The sequence below is a fragment of the Schistocerca serialis genome, chromosome 4 (genome assembly GCF_023864345.2).
Source record: "Schistocerca serialis cubense isolate TAMUIC-IGC-003099 chromosome 4, iqSchSeri2.2, whole genome shotgun sequence".
NCBI classification, from domain to species: domain Eukaryota; kingdom Metazoa; phylum Arthropoda; class Insecta; order Orthoptera; family Acrididae; genus Schistocerca; species Schistocerca serialis.
The window spans coordinates 265,954,898-265,977,939 of record NC_064641.1 but is presented as its reverse complement, the minus strand read 5'-3'; the positions used below and the strand labels follow the sequence as shown (position 1 = coordinate 265,977,939).

General features: G+C 38.0%; 1 protein-coding gene across 3 annotated transcripts in view; it reads left to right on the top strand.

Moving 5' to 3' along the window:
* Positions 1–23,042, top strand: part of LOC126473715 (uncharacterized) — a 115,612-nt gene that overhangs the window by 59,914 nt on the left and 32,656 nt on the right. For all 3 annotated transcript variants that reach the window (XR_007586519.1, XM_050100959.1, XM_050100960.1), the window contains exons 4-5: positions 871–954; positions 12,073–12,228. Coding sequence is in view for 2 of the 3 variants with exons in the window: in XM_050100959.1 (XP_049956916.1) it covers positions 871–954; positions 12,073–12,228 (240 nt within the window). In the remaining variant the exon portion in view is untranslated. The remainder of the gene's footprint in view (positions 1–870; positions 955–12,072; positions 12,229–23,042) is intronic.

The following is a 23,042-nucleotide window of genomic DNA, read 5'->3' as shown; positions in this document are numbered from 1 at the left end:
ACACTGTCAATAAGTGACTATGAAAATTACAATAACACAAATGTGTAATTTCGTGTATTATTATATTTGTACGTTGAACTTGTATGGCTGGTTGGTATAAATGTATTATCTAAGACAGCAGTAAGTACCATGTACAAGTCCTCCAGGTATGCTGTGTTGTGATTCTAAGATTAGATGCACTCACTAGCCATCACATGCTCACTCTTTGCTTCATCTTTAGGAATGGTTTCCTTCAGGTCTGGAATTATGTTCACATAAGAACAACATTTTAATTACCGTATTCCACGGGTATCTAATACTAGAACCGTCAGGTCAAGGTGTTCATGGTGTCTTTCGATTTCTTACTGTGTAACACTTAATAGCACATTTATTAAGCAATGCTAACCAAGTAAACCGTTAGCCTTATGCTACATTTCTGTTTCTGTGGATAGTTTCAATATTGTGACTGCCTTAAATGCTGCAGCATCTTCTGCTAACGTGAACTCGTATGTCCGATAGTTAGTCTGATGATAATTATTCTGTATTTATTTACAAATACTGTGCTTATCTATCTGATCACGCCTACGTCTTAGGGCTCGTTGATAGTCTTTAGCAGGATGTTATTCGCTGCTACACCTGCTTCTTGCAAAGTATTTTCAACCGAATTGCTTCCACCTCACTTTTTTTTTCGTTTCTCTCTTTCCTGTCTTTGCAGTTACAATTCTAATTAATGTCACACATTTTACGGAATATAGGCATAAATGTACGAAATTCGTTACCGATATTTACTGCAACCCAGAAAAAAAGCTGAATATAAGTAAACAGATACGTTGTGGTGTAATCGACTGTGTATAAAAAAGTGAATAATTTTCATTTGTTTCAATGTTTCAGACGAGAAATGATACAAAAAGCGCCATACGACAAATTTCCCAAATCCTCAACGATAACATTCGAGATGCACCATCAACAGAGCAGGTAACCTATTTAAGCAGGTAATCTATTTAAGGTTAGGGTCTTAAACTTTAAACCAAATTATTTACATGTTTAATGAAGTTATATGTCAGGAAAATTGTTCACAAATCTCCAGAACAATAGCTTGTAAACTTAATTGGTAATTATATTTTCTTAGTCTTTACATAATGCTAGCTGAAATGAATTCCACAAAACGAAAATATTTTGATTCACTTGATGCAATTTTAATCTTTTAATGTTTTATATCAGTATCTGTATCTGGAGCAAAGAATAGCAATACAGCTATATAAAGATTAAAGACAGTTGTTTCAAACTGCAATAACACTATGTATTAAGGGGTATCAAAAATTTATTCCCGTTGGTGGTCCAGAGTTACGTGATATACAGGGCTACCCCAGACTATATTATGACATGAGGATATTTCCCATATACTTTCTTCCTTGTTTAACATAGTATTTTCAGTGAAACACCTGTAATTCTAAGTTATTGTATAATAGGTTATACCCACATCCTGCAACAACTGTATAATGTTTTTGAGATGCATATTATTCAGCACATGTTAAAATTCAATCCTATTAGGCATAATTTAATTTTTTTAGCTATCTGTTATGAATTACATAAAGACTATAAATGTGTGACTCAAGTTTATAGCCGATGTCATGCAAGTATTTAAAATATATTGCTTAAAACTTTGTATTAGGCATATACATCAATTCAGTTGAGGTCATACACCCGAACACTACTTATACCAATGGTGCAGTACACTCTAGTGACACCTTTGGCACCTACAATGTCTATACATCATACTAAGTAGTAACAACATATCAATACAGCAAGAACATGTACCACTTTATTCCATAGACTTAGTACAAAAAGTATGCAAAACATCATCAATGAAACAAGATGTTGGAGAAATTAAGTTACTGCTCTCAACTGTGCAGCAGTGGTTTAAGTGGATCACAAATTGTCTTAGTAATGTGTTGATTATTACATTAAATTATGCTCAAAAACACTTATTGTAGTAACCTGATACAGAGAAAAACTAGAAATAATGTTAATTTATATTCCAAACTATTACATTAGCGAATAACAATTTTCACTTATGTTTAAGATTCTTAAACCTTATTTTGCAAGCTATACTGTTGTACACAGGGTAAGCCAAAGCTCCCTGAATTATGATGACCAATATTATCACAATTATAATGAAACATTTGACATCTACTGCACTTTACCATCCATTGTTGTCTTCAGATATTCACAATCTTCCTTTGTATATTATAGTCTCATTTGAACACATGCTTTTCGTATCTTCTTCAATCTCATGATATCTTCCTTGATGCATCAGCCATCCATTCACCTGGCTGCATGTCCCATGCACCCCACTTCATTTAAATTTTAGTCATAACTGCACCTTTGTTTCCATTGTGTTCCACTGTCCATTTGAGTGATTCCCTGACTTTCTCAGATATTCTAAGTGTGCATATGTCAATTGCTTACTTCGGAAACCTAAATTTTCGAGTGGTTTTAGCACTGAACTTCATGGTTTATTGGTATTAGTTAAAGTTATTATTAAATTCAGATAAAAAACTTACTTTTCAACATATTTTAATCTTTTTGATGAAGCCATTTTTCAGTTTAGAAAAATAGTCCAGGCCATATTTACTCTTCTGTATATTCTTCTATCAATCATCATCTTGTAATCAGCTACTCTGTTTGGAAGTTCATCACATTGAACTATGGATGTTTTTGTAGATGTGTTGGTTGCACATATTTTCAGTTTTCTTGCTCTAGTTGCAAGCAGCATATTCTGAACACCAAAACGAAAAAATTCACATGTATGCCATTAACCCACATTTATTAATTGGCCTCCAGGATTAAGAATAGTTCTGGTTAAATTAAAATCTTTATCTGACACCTGTTAAAGTATTTCACCTATATGTAGTCAGCATTAATTGCACATTTTTGACATGAAAATAAAATTCCTGACATGAAAATAAGAATTCCTTTGAAATGATAGATTTATTTTTCCCACACAAGAGAAAGGTTTCCTACTAAACAAATTTTAAGGCATTAATGTATGTTAATCTGTTGATGCTATTTGCTACAAGCATTTCTTCCTGACCTGGGCAAAATCAAACCATATAACATCAAATAAAAGATTATTCCATCTGTTGTTATGTGTTATCATTTCCATATCATTATCTCTATTACTTAAAACCATTCATGAATTCTTTATTGGCCAGCCAGAGTGGCTGAGCGGTTCTAGGCACTTCAGTCTGGAACTACACTGCTGCTATGGTCACAGGTTTGAATCCTGCCTCGGGCATGGATGTATGTGATGTCCTTAGGTTAGTTTGGTTTAAGTAGTTCTAAGTTCTAGGAAACTGATGACCTCAGATGTTAAGTCCGATAGTGCTCAGAGTCATTTGAACCATGTGAATTCTTTATTGTTATATTTGTATACTCTACACACAGAAAGTATCTGTTTCCCATATTTAGTATTACTTGATGTAGTGTGGCCATATTTAAGCAAAGAGCTGAACAAAGTATAGAACACAGAGGTGAATCCCATTATTTAACATTGATAACAAGTAAACCACTATTTGTCCCACCAATATGTGAATGGAACCAAAGGCAATTTGTTTGCTTTTCAACCTTCAATTGGATGTCATCTACAAAGAAGTGCTGAATGTACGCACCGAACTCCAATAACTTACATTTATTATCAGAAGTATTCCCTGGTTGTTATAGTTATAGAGTCTTCCATATCCTATTGCTCTTTTAGAATGATAAGCAACTGAAATATTACATTCCTGATTTCACACAAGAGAACACAGCACTCCAATGTGCAACACTTCATAAACATTGCCACAATCTTCTTGTCATTGTCATCCAAAATTAACTGTGAAACTTGGATGGTGGACATATATAGGAACGAACACCCTAAATATTTAGGGGTATATATAAATCAAAAATCAAACTGAAATAACAAAACAAATAAACATGCTGAGCCAGCCAAACACAGACTTGGTGTAGGGAAGTGATTAGCTGGCAGTAAACAGTGATGTTCAAGGACTGTACTTAACAACAGTTACAAAACTTACATAATACAAATTTTAACATATGGTAGTGTAGCACTTATTACAGCTACTACAGGAAATATCAATAGGTTAGAAAAATCCAGAACCATCGTTAAGAACTACAGCCGATCGAGTAAAGTCAACAGTCTTATCTGTGAGAATTATTACTGGATTAGGGCCTACTGCAACAGACAGTTGGAAACACACGTTAACCTCAGCCAATGATGGAAGACATAAGATCAAAAAATAAACTGCTGATAGTTGGCACTTTTCCCACTCTCTCCAACTGTGTTTCCTAATTTGCAATACCATTTATACTTAATGGGTAAAAAATTGAAACATAAATTAATAATGAAAGCAATGGAAACAATAATGCCAAGACACTCTCAAGATCTATGGCTCAACATCTATGTAGATGGTTCATTAATGCAAGAAGAAAGAAATGACATAGGAGTATACAGCAAAACTTCCTCACTCCCTCAAGCTTTAGGATTGCACCAATCAAATTTTTGGGGAAATTGATGTCATCAGTACTGTAAATAGGTCAGCTAAACAACTACGGTATTTACACACATTAGAGAACGCAGTTTTATTTTGTGATTCCAGAGCAGCAATGTAGGCAGTTATCAACTCATAAAATCCAAAAAACCTTTCAAGTTAAAGTAAGTGCAGAAGTAATCAAATATTTACAACAGAAGAACTAGATAACTGCACTTGAGGTGGTTACAGTAGGTTAAATTGTAATGAGAATGCATATCTTCCAGTCTAAAAGCTCACAGAAATTAAACAATCTGGGAAAACTAACATGTCGTGTATTGTAGTGAAATGCATTTTAATGTTTTTCACAAAAACAACAAACTGCAGTGTGAAAGTCTTTCAAATAAATTCTTGTGGGTTCAGAACTAATCAGAAATTTATGCACTCTGTCCTAAACACAAACTGTTCAATATTTCTCAAATTTCAGTTATAGATAAACTGATGTATATGCTGTAGTCAAATCTCAACTGGTTAAAATAATAGTCTTTTGGTTGGTTATATTAGCTGTTTCTCCTTCTTGTATCATGGTATCAACAAGTATGTAAGTTTTCCAGAGAAAATTTGTAACTGTAATATAGCATTTGTGATAGTATGATAGAATCCTTCTCAATAACCAAGTAACTGTTTTCATCAATATGAATACCTACCACATAAACATTTTCCACAAATTTCTTTGTTTCCTTGCTTTATGCAATTTTCACCATTTTACTTCCACACAGTTCTAATATGATTTTGTAGCAAATCACATTTCCAACTTTCCCAGTGTTCATATTACATTTTAACACATGTTGTATATTAAGCAAATCAAATTCTTCCCTTATTCCATGTTAATATATTGAAAGTAGTATATTTACTTGTTGGCAGAAATATTTCTTTCTAGTTGCTAAATCTTTCTTTTTCCTGAAGGTCCATCTTAATTTCCATCATGCATGTATGAATTATTAATTTTCCTTCCTTTCATCTTCCCAAATTATCATATATATTTGTATGTCATTGTCATTATGTCTTATCTCCATTATTATTGACTTAACTATAGGCAGTGTTAACTATCCTCTCTCTTTAATCATGAGCATGTCTTTTATCATATTTCACTTGATACTTTAATCTGTAAGCTGCTCACTTCACGTTTTATTCCAGTCTTGTCCTCTTTATATTTTTCTAACATATTGGATCTGTTACAGACTACAACCCTTTATGAGGCCAATCCATACCACGCATTTGCAATACTTTTCCTCAAATATACTGGATAATATACTTGTTCGTAATTATCTGTTTCCTTCACATTGTTATAGAGTTTACCCCTGTATTGTAGGTATCCACTGTGTTCGTTGCATATTTTTCCACACTGATGTACTTAACATTTTTTCCACTGGGGTAGCTGAAATGACAATTTCCACTGTTCAACAGTAGCCATTAACTCATTTTGTACCACACACCAGTTCCTCCATATAATATTTCATGATTTCATTGTTTACTTTTCTCTCAAAGCCATTGAAGGTTTATTTCATTGTAATTTCTATTACCTTTTTTGTTAAATGATTTGTACTGTTGGCTGGTAGCCTGAATGTTTTCAGATTAATTATTTCCTGCTTCTTCAGTATTTTGCAAACATTTACCATTTCTCTTGTTTCATTTGTGCTATATCAAACCTCTCATATTATCTGTATAGTATTGAATTTAGAGATATCCAACATGACTTTAGACAAAAATGTATACTTATTTCACACATTGAATATTGACTATTTCAAAGTCTATTTTAGTTTCATTGACCAAACTGAACAGCTGATTTATTTCCTGAGGCAATCTGTAGAACTCTGTTTACGTATTAGTGGTCAGTGAAAATCATTTTATAAATGTGCTGAATGTAATGTTTCGTTTTAATTTTAGAAATCTTAGATGGACAGCTTACTATCTGCATTCTGCATACCTTTATGCATGCCATCGATTTCTGTAACCCATTACATGCTATGTTTCTCCTAGAAACCCTTTCCTTTTTAATTTCTATCAATAAAGACAACATAGAAGTAACATGTGGTCTGACACTTCCTTGGGATACATGCTGCTTCCAGAATTTTCATTGTACTGCCAGATCCGATCAGCAAAGACCCCAATATCTCAGCAAATATTGTTACATCATTGTTAGATGGTGCTGCTGGAATGTCCATCAGCACCACTTGATGGTGGTGGAATGGTTGTCCAGCAAACTAATGTGGAATTTCGATGATCCGATGTGGCAGCACACCCAGGAATTATGGGAGCAACTTAGAAGTACTGTATTTTTGTCCTTCTTTATTTCAATATATATATATATATATATATATATATATATATATGTATATATATATACCCCTTTTCAAAATCATGTACTACAGTGTATCCATATATCATGCTTATTCATAGATACAACAGAGTTGATACACCTCACTGATATAACAGAATTGTTTGTTATCATAATACCTATTTTACATTTCTTTCTTTTCTGTAAGAGTGAGTTTGACTTCCTATTACTGACCAAGTGTAGTACTTATAAGATTCATTCAATGTGATATTCACTATTACGAATTCAGCCTGTGTCATATCTACTACTTAATCTCTTCGGTGTCAGTTGTGCACTCAGTTTCATAGTTCTCGTAATGAGCTTCTTCTAACTGTGCTTAACTCTAATGTAAACGCCCAAATAAAGCTTCTTGGTGCCACTGAATATCTGGATTGTCATTGACTATTAGAATAACACCATAGAATAACACAGATACGAAAAATTATGAATATTTAGAAAAAATACTTTAAATGTATTACAAAAGCTGATCTCCAAATAATTTGAGTAATGTTGTATATGCATTAATGACTAAATTTCAGTTGAAGCATATTTCTCATATTGCAGGTAGCTCTGTGACACCTTTGATTAGTGCTTCCTACAAATTACAAATTTTCATTATGTCACTTATCACTTCCTCTACCTCTGGCAATGAAACAATAATGTCAAGAAGTTAAGAGTCACTGTGGTTCTGAGTCAATATCCAATTGTAAGTCCCTTTGTAACTGGCTGGTTAAGTCAGCAGAATGCTCACAGGAAAGCGAGCACTTAACATTTCCAAATGGACCATGCCTATGACACTTTTCAAACCCAGATTATGGTGGAAAACGGCTTTAGTTAATGAACTGGTTTCAACAGCAATGATTTTTATCCCCATAGCTGAACAACGATTAGTTGCTTGTTACTACTGTCATTCATTAAATACTTAGGAAAGAAAATACACAATACAATATAGAAATATACACTGATACTAAAACCAAAAACATACGCTATCAATAGCCAGTATCTACAATTTCCCAAGAATCATACACCTACCAACTTAGTTACATTTATTGTCATGTTTCATGCACAATGCTGACAACTAAGATCTTTCACACCCAGTATAAAGAACAAATCAGACCATGCAGCACAGTGCACATAACATTAAAAATAACACCCGACAGCTAACACTAAACCCAAAGACTTGAATATAATCAAATTCAGTGGCAGCATACACATCCTCATAAAGAGACTGTCAGATATATAGTACACTGACACACAACAAAAGTCTGCTTCGTGATCAGATAAATATTGGAAACAAAACATTGTATGGCATCATTGAATACATACCAGATTAGAGCAACCAATCTCAAGTAATTTGAACCTTATATTACCATTCTGACTAAGGGAACCATGCTCTCATAAGCACTTATAGATTGCTTCAGTGCAGATTATTTTCTCCATGTGTTCAGTGTCACATACTGCAACAACATGAAGAATGTCTCTCCATTCTGGTAGTTCAATCAGTACTCTTTTTCAATTTTTATTTCATGCGTGGTACTTACTGGAATTAAGAAAAATAGGGAATGGAGGATCCACAAATATAACTTTATTTTCACACAACCTATTTATTTAACAACATATAAACTGTGTTTAACAGATAATCGAAGCATATAACCATAAAATTTTCTTTGACAAAACGAAAAACTTGAAAAATTCTTTTGATCCTAAGCCTTAAGTTGAATAAGCTTTTAATCTTTGCAAAAGAAATCTGAAGTGCTGTATTGCAAAACACCAAACAACATGGCAATGATTACAAGACGGCCGGACCTGCAGCCCGCCCGTTATCGGGTGAAACAGCGGTGTTTACTAGCTCGCTGGACACAGTCTCTCTTATTAAATGCTCTTCTGCAACACGTGAAAACTATATAAACCCCACTAATGAGAAGAGTGATTCAGCTACTCAAAATAGATGACTTAACTTTTAATTTGAAAGCTGTACGTCGGAAGTTTCTGGGTTAAGATGCGCACCTTTGCTTAAGGGTTACAGATTAGCAAACAATATGACAATGATAAGGCTTACTTCAAAGCAACCAATCTCTTAATTTCAATCGGCAACCAAGATGCAACTGGATCCCATGGTGACAGTTGGTGTTAATGTTTTCAAAGTTAAACTGATTGTCAGTTATTAAGACCGCTCTGAAGCAACATGTGAAAACATTACTTTTGAACACTTATTACAAGAGAACTTACTCGACGGAACCACAAGGTCCAGCTAAAATACAACAATAATTACCGGGTCTTTCGAACACGGGAACGAACACCTTATTACAACAGGTTGTTCAGATTATAACTAATGACTGAGAAATGAGATTACACTCAAAGAATTAAACCGGTTAACAGCTAAATCTAGCCACAAGGTCACTCTTTTGTTTAAAGGCAATCTGTGCCTTAGTACAGTTGTTCCGACTGTATTTACGACAAAGAGCTGATTAATTAGAACATGGGTACAATCAGAAAGGAAAGGCCATATAGTAGCAGTACAAATTTTCAAACGACAGCTAGTGTCTTAGTACAATAATACTGCCTACATGTACGACCAAACAGGCGACCGAGTACAACTCTGAGGGTCGGGTACAAACCAGAAAATAATAAGGAAGGCAGATAGACAATGAAACAAATCACCAAGAGGTTTAAAGAATGCTACTCCCCTTTATCAGGAAGCAATTCCATGGTCCACGGTGCGCCGCAGCAGTTACTGAGTGGTGCCGATGAAAGCCATTTAGAAGAGGACAGCCAGGCCACGAGCGGTCGTCCGAAACGAACGTTGCCAACCAACCGACGGGATGTCAGCCGGCTGATTGTAGTCGACGCTGACCCCGGTCAAGTACTCGGGTATCTTCGCTCTGCAGAGGCCCTCCCTGCGTAACTCGTGGCTTCGGCCGCTCGGATCTCGAGACCACCTCTTGTCGCGACGCTACCGCCAATCCCCAAACTTCGTGCCTCTCCCTCGGGCCAGCGAACCCCGTATATATATCGGCAAGGAAAGACCTTCTAAGGACACAATCCACATATAGCAACTCTACCTCATAGATATTGGCAATGGGTCGACAAGAGGGATAGTCGATGCTACACCTGAGCCAGTGGCGCCAGACAGAACAGTCTACTAACTCAATGGCGCCACGGCTCATTAGCTTCTTCAAACATAAACATGCGAGAGCATTACTTATTTTAGAAGCCATTTTTGGTCTATCTTCCCAGTACTGCTTCTGAAATAATACCAAGGACAGAATAATTATCTTTAAAAAAATATTTACTTAGCTTGCCCGTGGCCAGAAAGTGCTCTGCACTCGCGGAATACAGAGGACTGTGAGAAAACTGCGTTGTGGTTGGAGGGTTCAAATGTGGATTGGATGCAATATACCTTAAGAGTTTTCCCTCCTTCCTCAGTGTGTGTCTGTACACTCAGCTCCAAGTCTCTGTCTTCCTGATAATTATACCTGTCCCTCCCTCTCATTATATCATTTTCAATATCTCTATCTCCACTCCTGTACTGCAATCAGAATTATTAGGTTTCTGTAATTCTCACAGCGACCTCCCCATTTTCCAAGTATTCCCGATTTTATGTAAATGTGTTGCATCGCATAGAATATGCCGAATGTTAAAAATAACAAATTTTCAGGAAAATTAATGTGCAATGTACACACGAACAAGACATCAGCATGTAAGCTGACATAGTCGATAAAATAAAACTATAAGTAAATGAACGGCACTACAGAAATCAGAGGACCAATCATTTTTGAATTTGCAAAATAAAGTAAATGTAAAACATCTTCAGTTTTCAGACCAACTATAGTAAATTTTCTTAACTGTTTGAAGGGAAACAAACAAGTTGTGAAAATATCCTTTTAGTAATTGCATGGAAAGAATCAATTTTAATAAAGTAAATCCTCCATACTGCAAAAATACTTACAATTTCCTGATTTTTTACTAATATTCTGAAACTAGGTTTATTTTTGTGATTCATACCACTGTTTCACTATCTGTAATTATCAAGGCAAATCAGACGAAGGCAGTTCATAACATTTTCAATAAAACCGAAGAATCCTTTTCTATATAAAAATATTACCTATTTATTTATGTTAAAATTTTTTCTTCTGTTCCACTAGGATATTGTTTTTTGTTGTCTGGTTACTTTGATTTCTGTCGTGTGGTTTAAACACAGGCGCCAACCGACCAAGGTACAAATTCCCGTCTACATATCCCGAGAGAAGTTGTTTGCGGAAGCAGCAGTTCAAGTAAATGCCGAAATGTTTCCTTAGAACGGCTGCTGCCGATCTGCTTCCAAAGCCAAGTCCGGCTGAACTAGTGGTTCTCCTCATCTAGTGATCAGACACCTTAACTATTGCTGCGCCAGAATCATTGGGCATGTAAGGTAACTGTATCAGGAGGGGACGTCCATGAAAATCACACATTATTTAAAATATTCACCAAATGCACCATTTTATAGCTACAGTAACGAAATTTTGTACCAAGTTTTACATGAAATTAACAGATTTACTGTTGAGTTTTTATGATTATATGTATTTGACTCTTGTGCAATTAAAAAATTCTATTTTTTAAAAATAATATAAGGACATTTTTGTCAGAAACTGTTCTAGAGATTTCCATATTTTTTCAGTTTAACCTCTTTGCAAATAGTAAACTTCTCTTGGGAGGCTTTTTTTAATATATCGACTAGGAGAATTTAAATAAATTTTGAATCTTAATACTGCAAGTATAATGAATTCATGCAAAATTCCAAGCACTTTGCCCCATTCATCATCTTACGATGAAAATTACAAAACTTACTCTTCAGGCCAAATTTATTCGGTTTATAGAAATAAGTGTACAAAATTTCATAATTATAGCCTTCATAGACTCATAAACTTAAAAAAAATAACGTAATTTTCAGGAAATGCTATTTAAAGCTGAACCTAAAGTTTTTTATTCTGTCACTTACTGTCCATGAGATGTACTAATAAATAAAATAAAACTGATTGGAAAGTGACGTTTTCGTTCAATTTCATGAACGTTCCTCCTTCAGAATCAACACACAAATGTCTCAGCATATCACCGCTCATTCTCTGCTTGCTGCGCTGGCATATCGTCTATGCGTATCGCTGTTATAACTACCACACGCAGTTAACACCTTCCACTGTTGTTCCGCAGCCTCCCTCTCAGAGCACGCCGCCGGGCGAGGGCGGCGACAACATGACCACCACCACGGAGTACGTGCTGACGCGCCAGGAGCTGCTGAGGATCGCGCGTCTCAACATCCGTGGGCTCGTGCGGCTCTTCAATCAGGAGGTTGACATTGCTGTCAACGTAAGTCGCGATCCATTGCTCATCTCTGCTGTGTGTAGAATACCATCCGAATACACTATCTCATCCAGTGTACTAGTGGCCATTAATACGACCTGCGTCCACCCTCGTCTTTATATGGCTTGAACTCTTCTGGGGGACACCAACAGTTAGGTGCCTCAATGTCTGTGCACGAATGGCCGCCCATTATTCCTCAAGAACAGAAAATACAGAAGGGAGTGATCCGAGACACTGGAGTCCGGAACGGAGTCGACGTCCTGACTCACACCACAGATGTTCTGTTGTGTTCAGGCCGGGACTCTGGGTAGGATAGTCCACGAATGTTGTTGTCCACAGGACATTGCCTAACAGATGTTGCTTTGTGACAGAGTGCATTATCATGCTGGTACAGTCACGCTCTCCGAGTTGTTTCTCTACTGTATGCAATACGCAGTTCTGTAAAATGTTTTCTTATACTTCAGCACTTAGCGTCTTGTTAATCACGAAAAGCAGTTGTGTACTACAACACGACCTCCTCTATACTTCACTATCGTCATTTCCCACGATAGCAGATATAGTTCTCCAGGCATTCACCAGACTCAAACCCCTCCTTGGGATTGTCAAAGGATACAACGTGATTAATCACCTCAAATCATTCGTTTACAATTTTCTACAGTCGAGTGGCGTCTCTTTTTACGCCACCTCCAAAGTCGTTTGTTATTGGCTACCGAAACTTTAGACATGAGAAGTTCGACCATACTCATTCTGCTAGCCGAGTAGCACTTAGAAAGTCATGAGTGGTTCCTTCTGCTGATTTCATGCGAGTTTTTGCAATCACATTTTGCAATAATCTACGGGCCCTGTCCTTCGGTACAGGAGATCTACCTGTTGTTTTAACTGTGGTTGCTTCTTCGTGTTGTATTTCACAGCCTCATCACCCACAGTCGGCTGGGGCGGCTTTACAAGGGTTAAAACGTCCCTGGTGAGTTTCTGATTCAGATGACACTCAATGGCTAGCCTACAGTCGAAGTCGCTGAACTCTTCTGGCTTACCGATTGTGCTATTACTGTTATAAACCAACTGGCTGCCACTTAACACAAGTGATTCTCCTTCGCCGTAGCCTTTGTCACTTTTTCTAAGGGTCGGCTATTTCAGGATTCGGAAGAGTTTATTAGCGGTCACACGATTCTCCCCATCTCGTTCTATAATGGTGGTCCCCGCTCGTAACACATAGTGGTTACTTCCGCATTACATAGTGGTGTCCGAATACTTCTGATGTTCATCCAGGAGATTGACACTGATGTCGACGTAAGTCGAACCCCAGATTTCATCTCATATGGGCGTAGATTACCATCAAGTATTCCCCACAGTTACACGCAATTCCACCTCCAAGATAACACATAAAAGCAATTTTTCCTATTAGTGTCCCGATTGTTAGTTTTGAGTTTAGCACCGAAGGATTTAATGAGACAGTCCTGTAGTATCTTAGCTTCTTCTGGGAGTATACAACAGAACAAAATTGATTCAATAATTCCACACACGATTGCTACATAGCAGTTCATGTTTGGATAGTATCAATTTAGTGCTGATCAACTCAGATACTCACCAGTTCAATACAAATCAAAATGCTTTTAAGAGAGTCATTCGATCTACAAATTAATGATACTGATCTTCCTGCGATGCAGCAAACTAGTTTAATGTACTTAAATATGAACATCGTTACGAAATCCTTGTACTTGTTCTATACTAAATCATGAATTTCACTGATCTGCTTGCTGATAATTTGAAATAAGAACTAATTTATTGGATAGTTATATTATCTAATGATTTTAGTTTTATAGGGTTTATCCATAGGGAAATTACACTCTACTTACATAAGACGGTAAAACTCTTAGCATTCTGATTATTCATGTCATATGGTCTGCTCCACAGCGTAACATGGGTAGGCTAGATTGTGAGGTAGGGAGATGAGCTAGACCCAGATAGGATCCGTGCGGATTGTACAATGGCCGGCATAGTGTAGTTTTTAGTTGGTTCCCCACGCTCGTTTAGGCAAATGCTGGGCTAGTTCCCTAAATCCACCTCATATAATACGATTCACTAACAAATAAAATACGACAACACACAGAACAAAGTTCACGTGGTATGCAGACAGATGTCCCCACGAAGTGCATCCGGCCACAGACTTAAATAATAAACTTCGTAAATCCTGAAAAAGCAGACCTCTTGGAAAACATGATAAACACTACGAAAAAGAAAAAGAAAAATCACTTGTATTAAGTGAATAACCAGTTGGTTTATAACTTTAATGTTGTTACCTTACGTTACCAAATGTTGGTTTATTATAGTATTAACTGAAAGAAAAATTATTTATCATTGGAAAATGTTGTGGTGGTAAAACAGTGACATTATTGTCGCAATATTTAGATAGTTATGTAAATCGATTATTCCATATTCAGTAGATCATGGCGAGAATTTCTATAGAAATTTAGGAGGACGAGTCAGTTTACAGATTACCAAACATCTGCGTGTATAAAATTCTGCTTACTTAGAAATTACTAATAGCACATGGGCTCAAGCGTAACAAAATTAAACATACCACAGGCATTAGTTCAAGTTAATGACAAAAATAAACACCTCTATCTTCTGTAGCATAATATCGTTAATTCGTAGTTAATAATTTAGTTCTATAGTAAGAGAAATTTTCTGGAAGAAACGATATCAATTTAGATTTAAAATCTACTTCTTTACTTGTCAGGCACTTTATGGTATTAGACAGATGACAAATGGTTTGTTGCTCAGTGTTGGACAGTTTTCCAGTTCGTACCTTTATGTGTCATGTAGGAACTTAGTTTTAGGTAATGAAGGTAGTTTTCTGCTTTCACTCGTTTCTGCTTAATTAGTCCTTTCCAAATTTCATTACGTCAGAAATTTACGCCAGAAGACACTAGGTTCAAATATGAAAAGTATGTAAAGATGCTGGTTTGTTTGTTTTTAAAAAAGGTGAAACGTACTGCCCTACTTCTTGACCCCTGTTTATGTATCACACTGATTGTTAATATATTCAGTTCGTTGAGCAGATGCAAGTAACTCTTTTTAAAAAAGTTAGAGGTTACTACATTTGCAGAGAAACATTTATTAATTTTTCAATTAAGTTTTAAGCATTTATTTTCTTCATATCTAAAAGTATTATTTATCAAAATTTGTTGCCTTTGCAAAAGTGGCCATCCCTTTTTCATGTTTGTTTGATAGATAAATTAAGGAAAAGCAATAAACCTATACTTTAAGGCTGCAAGTATCCTTCATTTTTTGGTATTCACTGAAATGTTCTGTCTTTCTATCCTTGGCTATACTCTTAAGTACAACGCTTCCTCAAAATTTAGGAAAAATATACCACTAGGTAAATTTATGTCTTACAAAACGGCAACCTCTGTCACATTTTATACTTTCCAAATCCATTACATCTACAGCTACATCTACATGGATACTTCGCAAGCCACGGTACTCTCTGTGGCGGAGGGTATCCTGTACCACTTCTTGTCATTTCCCTCCTGTTCCACTCTCTAACAGATTGAGGGAAAAACGACTGTCTGTACGCCTCCGTATGAGCACTAATTTGTCGTATCGTATCTTAGCGGTCCTTACGCGCAGTGTATGTTGACGGCAGTAGAATCGTTCGGCAGTCAGCTTCAAATGCCGGTTCTCTAAATTTCACAATAGTGTTTATCGAAAAGAACGTCGCCTTCCCTCCACGGATTCCCATTTGAGTTCCCGAAGCATCTCCATAACACTTACATGTTGTTCGAACCTACCGGTAACAAATCTAGCAGCCTGCCTATGAATTGCTTCGATATTTACCTTCAATCCGACCTGTTACGGATCCTAAACACTCGAGCAGTACTCAAGAAAAGGTCGCACTAGCCGCCTATATGCGGTATCTCCCTATAAACCGAAGTCAACCATTTCTTTCCAACCACAGTTTTGAAATGCTCGCTCCATCTCATATCGCTTTGCAACGTTACGCTCAGATATTTAAATGACCTGACTGTGTCAAGCAGGACACTAGTAATACTGTAACCGAACATTACAGGTTTGTTCTTCCTGCTCATCCGCATTAACTTACTGTTTTCCTCATTTAGCGGCAGCTGCCATTCATCACACCAACTCGATATTTCGTCTAAGTCGTCTTGTATCTTCCTACAGTCACTCAACTTCGTCACCTTACCGTACACCAAGGCATCATCATCAAACAACCGCAGATTGCTGTCCACTCTGTCCGCCAAATCATTTATGTGTACAGAGATCAACAGCGGTGTTATCACACATCGCTGGGTCACTCCTGACGGTACTCTTGTCTCTGATGAACACTCACCGTCGAGGACAATATACTGGGTTCTATAAGGGGCGTTCAAAAGGAAACGAGCCGGAGGCATAATTACAGAAAAAAGTCCCTGTATGTTAGAAGTATTGACCTTGGCTGTTGAGACACGTGTCCCACTGTGACACAAGGCGGTGGATGGCTGTCTCATAAAATTCCTGGGGCTGCGATGTTAACCAGTTCCGCACGTACCGCTGTCTGAGGTGAATCGTTTGCCATACAGAGCCGTTTTAAGGGGACCAAAATCGATGTAATCACAGGGAGAGAGGTACAGACTGTATCGAGGGTGGCCGAGAACCTCCCATTTGAGTTTCTGCAGGAGTGGCATGACTGTGTTGGCCGTATGAGGCTTTGCATTGTCGTGGAGTAGAATGACCCCACGGGTGAGATTGCCTGGTCGTTTTGATTTGATCGCTTGGCGAAGGTTGGTCAAGGTTTGCGAGTAACGCTGACCATTAACTGGTGTGCCGTGCTGCAGGAAGTGAATGAGAAGGGGGCCATCTTGGTCAAAGGCACTGAGGGGCTAACGATTCACTTCGGATGACGTCGTACAGCTGTACGTGCGGAACTGGTTACCATCAAAGCCCGCGGAATTTTATGAGACAGCCATTCAGCGCCTTGTGCCACAGTGCGACAAGTGTCTCAACAGCGAGGGTCAATACTTCTAACATACACGTACTGCTTTCTGTAATTATGCCTTAGAATCGTTTCTTTGTTACACCTCTTACATTATTTAAGAACGAGCTACTCACATATCTGTGAACTTATTACGTAAGCTCGTACCTTCATTAAAGGCTTGCAATGGGGCACCGCGTAAAATGCTTTCCAGAAATCTTGAAATACGGAATTGGCCTGTTGCCTTTCATCCATGGTTCTCAGCATACCGTGTGAGAAAAGGGCAAGCCCATTATATTCCATAGATTTAGGTCTTGGTTTTAAGACTTAAATTTTTCCGGAAATTTCACCTCCTGCGAGCTTCAGAAATCATGCAGATGCATGTTTAAATTCACCAACAGTTTATCGTTCGAAAAGTGACTACCTCAAAAAGTAGCTAGCTGTTCTTTCATTGTGAACATTGCTAAGAATTCCCTTTTCATTGCAATAAACGGTGAAGAATTGAAATGCTTCTCTGTCCCCTGTGTCTCCCAGAGGACGCCAGAAATGTTGGATACAATATCAGTTGAAGCAACACTCTGTGAATTTCAATAGCTATATGTGGCAAACTAACCATGATCATGAATGGTTGCAGGCTACGACTTTTATTTATGTCTTACAAATAGCTTAGCTGACACAAAACCCAGAAATATAACTTTTCTAAGAAATAAACATTGTAGTTCATTGTATAAAATGATAGTAACTTGCAAGTGAAGTGATTCGATAATCCGATTTACATTTTAACTAAAAGCTATTAAACAGAACTTAACTATCACTTTCGGCAAAGCACTCCAAAACCGTTGTTCATATGATTATTAACTGTAGAACCACTAAATGTGCGGGGGGGGGGGGGGGACAAACAAAAACAACAGTCTGCAGTATTTGTTTTATTTGTGTAATATATCAATTCGTTTCCACCGATGAACCATGGACCCTGCCGTTGATGCGGAGGCTTGCGAGCCTCAGCGATACAGATAGCCGTACCGTAGGTGCAACCTCAACGGAGGGATATCTGTTGAGAGGTCAGACAAACATGTGGTTCCTGAAGAGGGGCAGCCGACTTTTCAGTAGTTTCAGGGGCAATAGTCTGGATGAGTGATCTGGCCTTGCAACACTAACTAAAACGGCCTTGCAGTGCTGGTACTGCTAACGGCTGAAAGCAAGGGGAAACTACAGCCGTAATTTTTCCCGAGGGCATGCAGCTCTACTGTATGGTTAAATGATGATGGCGTCCTCTTGGGTAAAATATTCCGGAGGTAAAATAGTTCCCCATTCGGATCTCCGAGCGGGGACTACTCAAGAGAACGTCGTTATCAGGAGAAAGAAAACTGGCGTTCTACGGATCGGAGCGTGGAATGTTAGATCACTTAATCGGGCAGGTAGGTTACAAAATTTAAAAAGGGAAATGGATAGGTTAAAGTTAGATATAGTGGGAATTAGTGAAGTTCGGTGGCAGGAGGAACAAGACTTTTGGTCACGTGAATGCAGGGTTAGAAATACAAAATCAAATAGGGGTACTGCAGGAGTAGGTTTAGTAATGAATAAAAAGATAGGAATGCGGGTAAGCTACTACAAACAACATAGTGAACGCATTATTGAGGCCAAGATTGATACGAAACCCACGCCTGCCACAGTAGTACAAGTTTATATGCCGACTAACTCCGCAGATGACGAAGAGATTGATGAAATGTATGATGAGATAAAATAAATTATTCAGATAGTGAAGGGAGATGGTAATTTAATAGTCATGGGTGACTGGAATTCGATAGTAGGAAAACGAAGAGAAGGAAACGTATTAGGTGAATATGTAATGGGGGTAAGGAATTAAAGAGGAAGCCGCCTGGTAGAATTTTGCACAGGGCGTAAATTAATCATAGCTAACAATTGGTTCAGCAATCATAAAAGAAGTTTGTATACATGGAAGAAGCCTGGAGATACTGAAAGGTTTCAGATAGATTATATAATGGTAAGACAGAGATTTAGGAACCAGGTTTTAAATTGTAAGACATTTCCAGGGGAAGATGTGGACTCCGACCACAATCTATTGATTATGAACTGTAGATTAAAACTGAAGAAACTGCAAAGAGGTGGCAATTTAATGAAATGGGACCTGGATAAACTTACTAGACCAGAGGTTGTACAGAGTTTCAGGGAGAAAAATAAGGGAACAATTGACAAGAATGGGGGAAAGAAATACAGTAGAAGAAGAATGGGTAGCTTTGAGGGATGAAGTAGTGAAGGCAGCAGAGCATCTAGTAGGTAAAAAGACGAGGGCTAGTAGAAATCCTTGGGTAACGGAAGAAATATTGGATTTAATTGATGAAAGGAGAAAATATAAAAATGCAGTAAATGAAGCAGGCAAAAAGGAATACAAAAGTCTCAGAAATGGAATCGACAAAAAGTGAAAATGGCAAAGTAGGGATGGCAAGAGGACAAATATAATGATGTAGAGGCTTATCTCACTAGGGGTAAGATCGATACTGCCTACAGGAAAATTAAAGAGATCTTTGGAGAAAAGAGAACCACTTGCATGAATATCAAGTTCTCAGATGGAAACCCAGTTCTAAGCAAAGACGGGAAAGTAGAAAGGTGAAAGATGTATATAGAGGGTCTATACAAGGGCGATGTTCTTGAGGACAATATTATGGAAATGGAAGAGGATGTAGATGAAGATGAAATGGGAGATATGACACTGCGTGAAGAGTTTGACAGAGCACTGAAAGACCTAAGTCGAAACAAGGTCCCCGGAATAGACAACATTCCATTAGAACTGTCCGCAACTCGTGGTCGTGCGGTAACGTCCTCGCTTCCCATGCCCGGGTTCCCGGCTTCGATTCCCGGCGGGGGTCAGGGATTTTCTGTGACTCGTGATGACTGGGTGTTGTGTGACATCCATAGGTTAGTTAGGTTTAAGTAGTTCTAAGTTCTAGGGGGCTGATGACCATAGATGTTAAGTCCCATAGTGCTCAGAGCCATTTGAAACATTAGAACTACTGATAGCTTTGGGAGAGCCAGCCCTGACAAAACTCTACCATCTGGTGAGCAAGATGTATGAGACAGGCGAAATACCCTCAGACTTCAAGAAGAATATAATAATTCCAACCCCAAAGAAAGCAGGTGCTGACAGAAGTGAAAATTACCGAACTATCAGTTTAATAAGCCACTGCTGCAAAATACTAAGACGAGTTCTTTACAGACGAATGGGAAAGCTGGTAGAAGCCGACCTCGGGGAAGATTAGTTTCGATTCCGTAGAAATGTTGGAACACGTGAGGCAATACTGACCCTACGATGTATCTTAGAAGCTAGAGTAAGGAAAGACAAACCTACGTTCTAGCATTTGTAGACTTAGAGAAAACTTGTGACAATGTTGACTGTAATACTCTCTTTCAAATTCTGAAGGTGGCAGGTGTAAAATACAGGGAGCGAAAGGACATTTACAATTTCTACAGAAACCAGAGGCAGTTATAAGAGTCGACGGACATGAAAGGGAAGCAGTGGTTGGGAAGGGAGTGAGACAGAGTTGTAGCCTCTTCCGATGTTATTCAATCTGTATATTGAACATGCAGTAAAGGAAACAAAAGAAAAATTCGGAATAGGAATTAAAATCCATGGAGAAGAAATAAAAACTTTGAGGTTTGCCGATGACATTGTAATTCTGCCAGAGGCAGCAAAGGACCTGGAAGAGCAGTTGAACGGAATGGACAGTATCTTGAAAGGAGGATACAAGATGAACATCAAGAAAAGCAAATCGAGGATAGTGGAATGTAGCCGAATTAAATCGGGTGCTGCAAAGGGTATTAGATTAGGAAATGAGACGCTTAAAGTAGTAAATGTGTTTTGCTATTTGGGAAGCAAAATAACTTATGATGGTCGAAGTAGAGAGGATGTAAAATTTAGACTGGCAATGGCAAGGAAAGTGTTTCTGAAGAAGAGAAATTTGTTAACATAGAGTATAGGTTTAAGTGTCAGGAAATCTTTTCTGAAAGTATTTGCCGGGCGAGGTGGCCGAGCCGTTCTAGGCGCTGCAGTCTGGGACCGCGCGAATGCTCCGGCCGCAGGTTCGAATCCTGCCTCGGGCATGGATGTGTGTGATGTCCTTAGGCTACATAGGTTTAAGTTGTTCTAAGTTCTATGGGATTGATGACTTCAGAAGTTGAGTCCCATAGTGCTCAGAGCCATTTGAACCATTTTGAAAGTGTTTGTATGGAGTGTAGCCATGTAAGGAAGTTATACGTGGACCATAAATAGTTTAGACTGAAAGAGAATAAAAGCTTACGAAATGTGGTACTACAGAAGAAGGATGAAGATTAGATGGGTAAATCACACAACTAATGAGGAGGTATTGAATAGAATTGGGGAGAAGAATTTGTGGCACAAGTTGACTAGAAGAAGGGATCGGTTGGTAGGACATATTCTGAGTCATCAAGGGATCACCAATTTAGTGTTGGAGGGCAGCGTGGAGGGTAAAAATCGTAGAGGGAGACCAAGAGATGAATACACTAAACAGATTCAGAGGGATGTAGTTTGCAGTAGGTACTGGGAAATGAAGAGGCTTGCACAGGCTAGAGTAGCATGGAGAGCTGCATCAAACCAGTCTCTTGACTGAAGACCACAACAACATCTATTTGTTGGAGTGAAGAAGCAAGAATTTAGGTAGTTGTACAAAGGTATCTAGAGTGTGTGCTGTCTAGGGTTTGCAATTTTTGTGAATTATTTAAGTCTTTAAATATGCCTGACATTGGTGAGAAAACGTTTCTCATTAAAATATTTTTCAGTATGGCAGAAAGAAATGCAGTTTCTGACTGTTGGTACCGCTGTATTGTGTTGCCATTGCTGTTTCGAAAGAAATCTCCTTTGTTGTTCGAGCAGTTGTACATTACTCGCAGTTCTAATAAAATGTCTTGTCAGTATCAGATGATTCTCATAGAGGAAGAGGTGTCAGATATAAAAAATTAAGCAAGAGAAGGTGATGAAAGTAATCAAGACGAAGATGATACAGTTGTGACATACGATAGTGACACGGCAATTGAACATGAGTCAAGTCCACGGAGTTCATCCCCTGATGAACAGCACGCAGCTGCTTCCATCAAAGCTTCCAGCAAAGTGGTAGTGATTATATTACTGCGACTCCAAGGCAAGTACCCAGGCCAGTACAAAATATAGTGAATGTTCGTGACGGTTTTACTAATGAAGGCTTGACCTCTAGTGTGTCAGAATCTTTCAAAAAATTATGGTATTTTGATATGCACAGGAACATATAATGACACTAGACTGCCTCTTGACGACTAACGGGGCAACGTACTTGGACAGAATATCTACATTGCTACAATGTGTCGTATTCGATGTGGAGAACTTCTGTCGCTGATTAGATTTCATAATAAAGAAACAAGAACCCAAAGATGAAAGCAGGATTAGTTTTTCCCCCTTCGTGAAGTTTTCTACAAAATTGACAAAATGTTGGTGAAATATTACATACCAAGTGCAGATCTAACGATCGATGAAATGCTCTCCCTATTCCGAGGAAGATGTCCCTTTAAGGTCTTTATGAAAGACAAGCCTGGGAAGTATGGCATTCTGATTAGGATGTTATCCGATGCACACGCCCGGTATGTTCTAAAAATTCAGGTCTATGCAGGGAAGGATAAACGGCCTGCTGAAGAACGGAGTGCAAATGCAGTTGTTAGACGTCTTGTGAGTCCGCTGGCATTAAGTGGAAGCAATATAACAATAGATCGTCATTATACATCCATAGACCTAAACGAGCTTCTTTACAATGATGACAGGTTAACTTTGGTGGGAACATTG